Here is a 10,100-nt window from a genome sequence, read left to right on the forward strand (position 1 = left end):
AGTATGCCTTTGACTTCACATCAGTGTGAGTTATGTCACCTCTCTCTGACAGGGCTGGCCTGGGGGGGGGAATAGGGCCCAGGCACTTTTTTTTGCTAAAAGGGGCCCCTCATTATTAGCGGCGCAGAACTGAAATGGAACGGATATGCCAGTTATGCCAGATGGCCAGACTAGACCAGCCCTGTTCTCTGCTTCCGTTGAACAGAGAACCTTTGTAAGTAATAACTCAGAAATGCCCAGCCCTTCAGGTCCGTCCAGTCTGTTTGGATTTTCCGAGGACGAGGGAGTGTACTAGAAATGTCACCACTTTGCTCTGCCTTGCATTGTTAAGCATCAATAGCCTGACTTTCAATATAAGCAACAGATACTCAAGTAAGTCAAAGTTTTACTCGGCTTCCAGACGACGCCAGCTTTCTGAGACAGAGGTAAGTGATACAGAGACGCGATTAGCACCCAGAGGGCCAAGGAAATCTCCAAGATGTATTTTATGTCCCTTATAGTTCATTATAGCTATTTGGGATAAAAAATGACTTGTACTTTTATGATTATATAGAGTAAAACAGCAGGCGATTACAATCATTTTGTCAATCTGTATCCTTACATGTGTAATCACAACAATTCTGGATCTAATCTAATCTAGTCTAATCTAATCTAATTAACCACAAAAACTGAGAATAAGAATGAGACATTTGTACATAAGTAGGCTATGTAGGATTTTATAAAAAGGAGAATTACAACACAGTTATTAGCCTAAATGTACTGTACCTATGTTTTCCATCTTGGTAATGTGCTGTACTCTACGGCTTTGTTGTCATTTTACTTGTTGAACACACTAATCTGTTTTAATGTGATGTGATTGTATTGATGTGATCCACAGAAGTCCCATTTGAATTTAGCCCTTAGTAAATGCTTGTCACTCACATGATGCTAAATCATTGTTGTAAAGTTCCTATTACCTTGATGTTACTTTTAGTTGTGATGTTATTGTAGAGTAGTAGAGTAGAGTAGAGTAACTTTATTAATCCCCAGGGGGAAATTCAGGATGTCTTCGTTATTATCTTCTATTCTTGTGTTATTTTTTCTTACTTTGTTGTTTTCTTACTTTTCTCATCTTCTTACTGATGATGATGATGATGATGATGATGATATCTTCTTACTGTAGGTAGTCATGACGACCAAAGTAGTGATCCAACAGCCGGGGCCCATTATGGAGTCCAGGGACTCTGACGAGTGGCACTCTGGGATATGCGACTGCTGTGAAGACATGGGCCAATGTAAGTGTGTGTGTGTGTGTGTGTGTGTGCGTGCGTGCGTGTGTGTGCGTTTGTGTGTGTGTGTGTGCGTGCGCGCGTGCGTGTGTGTGTGTGTGTGTGCGAGCGTTTGTGTGTGTGTGTGTGTGCGCGCGTGTGTGTGCATGTAAAATATCGAAGATGGCACAATGAATATGCCTCGTCATGAAGTCTGATCATTGTTCAGGAAATCCACAAATGCCTCTCTATTGAGCAAGGTGTGTGCCTATCATTCAAACGTGTAATTAGCTAATGTGAAACTGCTAGGCCGTATGCTAGCACGGATACCAGCCAGACAATTATATGACAGAGAGACATAGAGGCCACAGTTATCCTTAATTCCTAGCTCGTAATTACGACACTGTCTATGCAATTTTGTTGCATAGTTTGGGGGGGGGGGGGGGGGGGGGGGGGGGGGCTTGGGGCGGGGATCCACACGAACCGGTAGCCTAGGGGCCCCAGTGCATCTTATGTCGGCCCTGTCCACAGACAACATAGACTTAAAGGGACACTGTGTGAGATTTTTAGTTGTTTATTTTAGTTGTCAGAATTCATGCTGCCCATTCACTAATGTTACCTTTTTTCATGACTACTTACCACCACCATCAAATTCTAAGTATTCATTATGACTGGAAAAATTGCACTTTTCATACATGAAAAGGGGGATCGTCTCCATGGTCCGCCATTTTGAATTTCCAAAAATAGCCATTTTTAGCTGCAAAAATGACTCTACTTGGACCATACTAGGAAATATTTGTTTATTACTTAGTAAACTTTTCAATGAGCAGCATAGCTGCAGTACCTTTTTTGACCATTTCCTGCACAGTGTCCCTTTAAAGCTCCATAAAACATAAAACAAAGGAAATACATACTCCGCTAAAGTAGCAAATCGGTGCAACCAGAGCAAGACTAAGTCATAAATAGAGAGGGAAAAAATCTGGTGCCACACGGATGTCTAGTTTCTCCCTGGATGAAGACGCATGTTGAAACGTCAGTCTGATTGCGCTGATAAAATAAACTACAGAAAAACATAGACATCCGAGTGGCACCACATTTCTATTTCATGTCTCACTTTACTTGGAAAAAGAAAAATGAAAAACGGTAGCAGTGTGTGCGGAGTGACATTCCACTTTTATTTTCATAGTATTTCATTTTTTTGTCCTGCACCTGCATCTTGGATGTGCGCACCACTACCTTTATATTTTATGAGTTTGTTACAATATGCGACTTTGCCTCCTCCACTTGTGCTTGTTTCCTCGTACCAGGAAGTTATATGTCATGATGACATCACTGACAACAGCATTATATTTCAATATCTTGCAAAAGCTCAATTGTAAACTCTTTTTCTCATTTGCAATTGGGATGGTGAATGAAAAACAGTCCCTCAAAGGTTGTTGTGGCCAGGCTGACAGCTGGGAAACTTTTTCGTTTTCTCCACGGTGGTGGGGCCAGGAGGCGGGGCGAGGAAACAAGCACAAGTGGAGGAGGCAAGGTCGCATACTGTAACACACTCTATGTCTCACTCCATCTTCACTTTTCCTTCCTGTCCAGGTTGCTGTGTCTTCTGGTGCTGTCCTTGCTTCGCTTGCAAGACCACGCGGGACTATGGCCAGTGCCTTTGTCTCCCCCTGCTGGACATATTCGGCGGCTGCATCTCCCCCGTCACCTTCGCCATGAGAGTCTCTATGCGTGAACGCTACGGCATCAAAGTAAGTACTCAACACTCTGACCCCACCATTAAAGTGCTTCTCACTCATTCCTGCTATTTTGATGGCTGCTTTGATGTACCGTAGCAATGTCAAAATGGTACTTTGGCACTTTACTCAATAAACTTCTTGGGGAAATTGTTGTACCACATATGTGCTGCTCCAGCAAGCTGCATTTCTTACCTCACCCGAAAAAGGGCAGCAGTGACTATACTGCCTTAGGAAGTTGGCAAGGTACTACGTGGACAAGACCCTAATGACTTTGTTTTATAGGTCTTTTATAGAATCAATTTTTACATTCTCTGCAATCTGTTGGTATGCCTTCCTTAATGTTAAGAGCAAGAATGCCATATCAAAGATTATTAGGGTTTGTAGCAATATTACTGGTGTTCAACAGAAAAGCATGACTGCGCTGTACGAGGAACAGGTAATAAGGAAGACCGAATGTATTTTAGAAAATTACTCCCATCCCCTGCATAAGGAATTCCAGTTTTTACCTTCTGGTTCCCGCTTTAAAGAGTTTATGAAACGAAAACAAAGTAAAGGAATTTGACCATTTCCAGGACAGATTCTGAAAGTTCTAAGCCTTGAGAATAAAATGGGATATTGTCTGGGTGATATTTTGTCCTAAAAGTCATGTTAAAACGTTCCCAAATAGTGTTTTTTTGGTGACATGCAAATTTTATGCAAATGATATGCGTGACATAGAAGGGGTGAGTTCACCTCATTCCACCTTGTTCAGATCAATGGCGGCTAGTACCAAAACAAAGCGCAGTGTCAAGCAGTGTGTTGCTGGAGAGCCGAACGGTGCCAGCTGCAAAAATGGCTACTTGACAGAAGGAATCTCTTTGCACAAGTTCCCTTCTGTGAAGAATGATGGAACTGTGGCCAACAAGGAGAAGGCTAAATCAAGCTAGGGCTCTGTGGATCCAATGCGTGGTTTTGAAGCAAGCTTGTGGTCACTGTTGTGCTCGGCACATTTCCATCCCTTGTGCTTCACCACAAATGTGGAGGTCGCGGGCATGGTTGGACTGAAGAGAATGCTATTGCCTCAAGCAGTTCCAACAATTGACATCGCCGGCGTGCAGACTGAAACTGCCCCTGTTTTACCTTGTCCATCTGCTTTGTATGTTGTTTTCAGGAAAGGGTAATGCACATTACATGCCAAACCGTTGCGAATGCTCTCGGAATATGCACTTTTTGTTGATTGCCATTCAACTGGTCAATATATTGGTTTTGGGAGGATATCCGCGCATCAGCGTGGTGCTCTCGGTCGAGGACAGCCAACTCACAGACTGGGCTACACTGCTTAGCGAATAAACGGAGATGCACATAGCGTAGGCCTACTTTGAAGCGTTGATTGTTTGTTTTTAGTATTGTGGTGCATGTGTGGCTGACGTTTGGACACACCCTCGTCCTCAGAGTCAGGCTGAGGGACACGCAACGCCTGTGACTTTGAGCACAAAAAATAATAATAATGATAAACACTAAAAATATGCTGAGGACTCAGGCTATATAGGGTGTTTTTCCAACAGCCTAATACCTCCGTTTTTTCTCTAGTTGATGATATTTTTGCATGTAGCCTACATGACACATCACACTATATCGCGCAATTGAATCAAAATGCCCCCCATTTGTCAACAAATACACACGCCATGTCATCTTTGGGTCATGGCAAAGCGCCCTTAGCAACCGTAACCATAAACATAAGAACTGTCAGGCTATGTCAACAATCGTCACTTCACCTGTCAGACATGTCACTTTCTGCAGATGTATCAGTGCCTCTGAAATAGATTTGTGCTGCTGTTTTTTTTTTGCTCATGAGGTTGGATGTGTGGTTTTTCGACACGCTGATGTTTGTATCAGAATTTTGGTTCCTTTATAAGATGTGGGTCCATCAAATGTGTGTTGTTTTCTCACATCGCCATACTAGCAAACCAGGGACTCCCCTCTTTGATGTCACAGCCCAGCTCATTAGTCACACCAAATTTCACAGAATTCACACTTTGAGTTGCCATTTTCACAAGTTCCTCCAGGATGATTGGGTTCAAAGTCTCATCGATGCTATCAGAAAAAACAAGGCTTTAATGGGAATGACCGTTTGTTTTCGTTTCATAAACACTTTAAATGCCCATTATCTAGGACAAATAGATATAAAAATCATTTTTACCCTCTGCTATTCAGCTGCTAAATTCCACTAGGAAGCATAGATAGCCATGAGTGGTATGTTTAGCTATTTTAAGCCCTACTCTGTAGATCTTTCTCTTAGATTACACATTTATCTTAACCCCTTCACCTTTTTATGCGTTTTAAACGGTTATTTATGTCTGTTAAATGTTTTATGTGGGTGCGTGTGTGTGTGTGCGGGTGTGAGAGGTGTACCACCACTGCAAAACAATTGCCCATACTGGGACAAATAAAGGCTACTACTATCTCTCCCTTCCTCTAACATTGTCCCTAACCTTAACCTTAACCCTAAACCTAACCCTAACCTTAACCCTAACCTTAACCTTAATCCTAAACTTAACCCTAAATCACTTGTTTGAAATGTTTGATTACCGTCGTTTCCAGTTAGCCTTCACTCACGCTTGATTGTTGACGTCCGTCCGCATTATTCTTCCCCCCAGAACCAAACTACCCCAATTGTCAATTCCCCCTTTCGTCACCCAACCTCGAGAAACGAGGCTATTCGTAACGGCACCACGTGGCCCGAGTTACGGTTGTGTAAAATAGCCTGTCTGATCTGCAGAAAAATGGGAACTCCACCCACTTTGTTGGACACCATTTAACCAGGAGCAGACCTAGGGAGACGGGTCAACCATGCCATTTGGGAAACGTAGTCAGACCAAGTCTCGAAGAGATTTGAAAGTCGATGATAATCAGGCTACCACTGTACCCCACACAGCATACTCAAATTTTTCATTTTTTGTCAATAAGAACAGACTAGCAGAGATGTGGTATATATTACCAAGTATGTCAATATTTTGATAAACCTATATTTTTATCCATTTGCGACAGACATGTACATGTAATTGGAATGTTTGGTTAGACCTAGAAACTGCGAAATGACCCTATTATAACCACCATACCTATTATTGGCCACGTAGCTTCCTTTCCAAGCCAAATGACACCAAGCTCCCATTGCTTATTTTTAATGTGACGTTTCGGGCAGCATGCCCACATTAAAAATAAGCAACGGGAGCTTGGTGTCGCGGACTTTTCTTAAAAAAAATTCATGGTATTTTTTCTGGTCCTGCACCCAAATTTTTTTGAGACGGATGTGCGTGGTTTTTTTTTTCTTTCTAACTATACCACAAACAAACCCACTGTGATAAACAAGTTATCACATGTAAGTAGCACGTCAGCGGGGCGTTGGGGAGTTCTAGGGGGTCGTTGAGAAGGATACAGCTGAGAGGGAGCAGTGCTTGTTGCCATTGAGGGGCATTAGTGTTTTTTTATAGTAGTATTTTTAATACTAAGGGGGGCGTTATCAGGCGTATGATGAGGTCACAGGGGCATTGCTAGGCGCGTGGTGAGGCCAAGGGGGCGTTTGTTCAAAAAAGGTTGAGAACCACTAGAGCAAAATAATCAGGAGGGCCAAAGTGGAGCTAGTATAGGGTCATTTCCACTGCCCATTTTCTACCCCGGCACAGCTTGCAACAGCACGACTCAGCCGCCACTTGTTTCTTTTCAATTGGGCACGACACTGCTCAACTCAGCTCGAAAACCAGCCGGCTAGCTGAAGTGATGCTAGCTCAGAGCGTACTACCAGAATCCGCGTCAGCTTGTCCTATTAAGCTAGCTTAGCGGTTCTTTCGCTGCCTACTACCCAGAATCTGCGTCAGCTTTGTCCTCACCGCTGAATCGAAAAAATAATCATGGCGGCCACCAGATCAACTCAAAATCGGATCAAAATCGAAGGCAGAAATCATCATTGTTATTGTTACTGTTGTTGTTGGTTTTTTATAGTTGTAATTGTTGCTGTTCTTATTAATCTAAAGAAGTAATGTTGTGTTGTGTTGTGTTGCCAGGATACCATGTGTCGCGACTGCGTGTGCGCCACCTTCTGCTCACCGTGCTCTTGGTGTCAAATGGCCACAGAGATGAAGAAGAGAGCCATCCCAATCACCCTGATCAGCTCACGACCCCGACCATGAACACACACACACACACACACACACACACACACACACACACACACACACACACACACACACACACACACACACACACACACACACACACCATCTGAAGAGAGCCATCCCCATCACACTCATCAGCTCCCGACCCCGACCATGAACACACACACCCACACACACACACACACACACACACACACACACACACACACACACACACACACACACACACACACACACACACACCATCTGAAGAGAGCCATCCCAATCACACTCATCAGCTCCCGACCCCGACCATGAACACACACACACACACACACACACACACACACACACACACACACACACACACACACACACACACACACACACACACACACACACACACCCACCATCTGAAGAGAGCCATCCCCATCACCCTGATCAGCTCCCGGCCCCGACCATGAACACACACACACACACACACACACACACACACACACACACACACACACACACACACACACCATCTGAAGAGAGCCATCCCAATCACCCTCATCAGCTCCCGACCCCGACCATGAACACACACACACACACACACACACACACACACACACACACACACACACACACACACACACACACACACACCATCTGAAGAGAGCCATCCCCATCACCCTCATCAGCTCCCGACCCCGACCATGAACACACACACACACACACACACACACACACACACACACACACACACACACACACACATGCATGGACAAACACCCACAGACATGCACGCACACACACACACACACACACACACACACACACACACACACACACACACACACACACACACACACACACACACACACACACACACACACACACTCCATCTGTGGAAGAGCTCCAAAACCACCAGCCTCTGATTTGCTTCCTCAAACTGCACCCGTCTGGCTGCAGCTGAAGAGCTCTGGACCAAATGAAGAAAAGGATCTGAACACACTGTAGCACCCTGGTCTCCAAACAAAGGCCCGCGGGCCAAGCCCGGCCCGGCCATGGCAAACCTTTGGCCCGCCATGAGGTCAGAACAAATGAAAACATACAGTAAATGTGAGTGATTTTCAATCACTAAAACTTCACGGGGTCATATCTCTCCAAGGAATTCAGATCTTGTGATCTTATGATAACTTTTGATATCTTGTGATACCTTATGATAGATCTTATGTTAACAGTCTCAAAACATTGACAAGAAGGGAAAACGGAAAAGCAAAAATATGTTCTCTACCCAGACATCTAACTTCTTTATCATTGGGTTGGGGCGTTGGTTTGGTTTCGCAGCCTCACTTATCCTACATCAGGTGTCACCAACGTGGTGCCCGCGGGCGCCAGGTAGCCCTCCAGGAGCTTCTGCGGTGCCCACCAAGGATATGAATACTACCAGACTACCAGATTTTAGTCACAGTTAATGCTTGTCTTGATTTAAATACAAGATTATTTGTTCTTTATAACCTAAAAGCAAATTATCATTCAATAATATTGTGATTTGAGAATGATGCCAAGACATCAGTAGAGGATTTTGAACAAAAGTAGCCCTCAGTAGCTCTTGGGTAGCCCTTGGTAGCCCTCAGACCCAGAAAGGTTGAGAACCACTGCAATACATAACTTGGCCCTTGTAGAAAAATAATTGGAGACCCCTGCTGTAGCATAATGTATCTGACCTCCATCATCCTGTGCTGATCCTGTTCTGTTGCTCTGCTCTGCCTAGCAGGTGGTATGTAGTAGGCACAATATGCCTATGAGAGAATATACTGTATTTTTGAGATTGTATGTTTTATGTTACATGTGCGAATATGAATGTATTGTGCGTTATTGCGTATGTTTTGAAGGAGTGGGATGTTAATGTATTCTGTACAAATTACCTGTATAAATAAAACATATATTTATCGTTCATGGTGGTGTGTATGTTTGTGGAAAAGGCAAGTTTCAAGAGCAGCATAATCCCCTGAGAAAAAAAACGCGTTAAAAGGTGTGAAAAAAGGTGTGAAAAATTGGTGTGAAAAAATAAACTAACGCACCGGAGATTGTAGCCCTGGTAAGAAAAAAAAACTACTTTCACCCCCCGTGTTGCCAGATTGGGCTGTTTCCAGCCTAATTGGGCTGCTTAGCTGTGAGGTCAGAACAAATGAAAACATAAATGTGAGTGATTTTCAATCACTAAAACTTCACGGGGTCATATCTCTCCAAGGAATTCAGATCTTATGATCTTATGATAACTTTTGATATCTTGTGATACCTTATGATAGATCTTATGTTAACAGTCTCAAAACATTGACAAGTGTGTGTGGGTAAAAATGGCATTTACCAGAAAAATCCGCCCAATTTTTGCCATAGAAATCGATAGAATTGGGCGGGATTTTATGCTTCTAGGCGGGTTTTGAGCATTTTTTGGGCTGGAAATCATCAGCCTCATCTGGCAACACGGTTCACCCCCTGTTCATTTTGCATCTGCAAGTGTTGTAAGCTGCCTATACAGTAAGTATGTCCTTGATTGTAAGTCGCTATGGTTAAAAACATCTGCCAAATATCATGTAATGTAATGGAAGTCAGTGTAAAATTCTGCAGATGCAATTCTACAGCTCTGAAAATTTTACACTGACCAAAGAGTAACACTGTTTTTGAGTGGAAAAATGTTAAATGAATGTTAAAATGTTATTTCGACTATTCAAGAGTTATATTAACATGGGTAATTTCACTGTGTTTATCTGGTAGCCCAGGGAAGATAGCCCACACCAAGCCTAAATGTGTCTATGCTAATTGGGTATACAGTAGTGTAGTCATTTCTTACTAAGTCCTCCTCTTTATTAATAGGTAGAGTACGTAGAGTAACTGTAGAGTGTGTAATATAGCCCTTGCATTAGAGTAACTTCAGCAACCTACGGGCAACCTCCTTTTTTGGAGGAAAACAAATCTATTTTGTCCAGTGAAATGCA

The 10,100-nt window shown here is 43.3% G+C and overlaps 1 protein-coding gene across 1 annotated transcript; it reads left to right on the forward strand.

Annotated features, from left to right (window-relative positions):
- The first annotated feature begins 373 nt into the window (after window positions 1–373).
- LOC134451929 (cornifelin homolog B-like) lies at window positions 374–7,187 on the forward strand. Its single transcript, XM_063202322.1, has 4 exons — window positions 374–425; window positions 1,163–1,274; window positions 2,841–2,998; window positions 7,027–7,187. Exons 2-4 carry the CDS (start codon window positions 1,169–1,171, stop codon window positions 7,150–7,152), a joined length of 390 nt encoding a protein of 129 aa, XP_063058392.1. The 5' UTR covers window positions 374–425; window positions 1,163–1,168; the 3' UTR covers window positions 7,153–7,187.
- The last annotated feature ends 2,913 nt before the right edge of the window (window positions 7,188–10,100 follow it).

The sequence above is a fragment of the Engraulis encrasicolus genome, chromosome 7, assembly GCF_034702125.1.
Source record: "Engraulis encrasicolus isolate BLACKSEA-1 chromosome 7, IST_EnEncr_1.0, whole genome shotgun sequence".
NCBI lineage: Eukaryota > Metazoa > Chordata > Actinopteri > Clupeiformes > Engraulidae > Engraulis > Engraulis encrasicolus.

Coding starts and splice junctions, on each gene's coding strand:
- LOC134451929 (XM_063202322.1), top strand. CDS start 1,169: ATGACGACCAAAGTAGTGATCCAACAGCCGGGGCCCATTATGGAGTCC. Junction 1,275..2,840: donor CTGTGAAGACATGGGCCAAT/GTAAGTGTGTGT, acceptor CTTCCTGTCCAG/GTTGCTGTGTCTTCTGGTGC. Junction 2,999..7,026: donor GTGAACGCTACGGCATCAAA/GTAAGTACTCAA, acceptor TTGTGTTGCCAG/GATACCATGTGTCGCGACTG.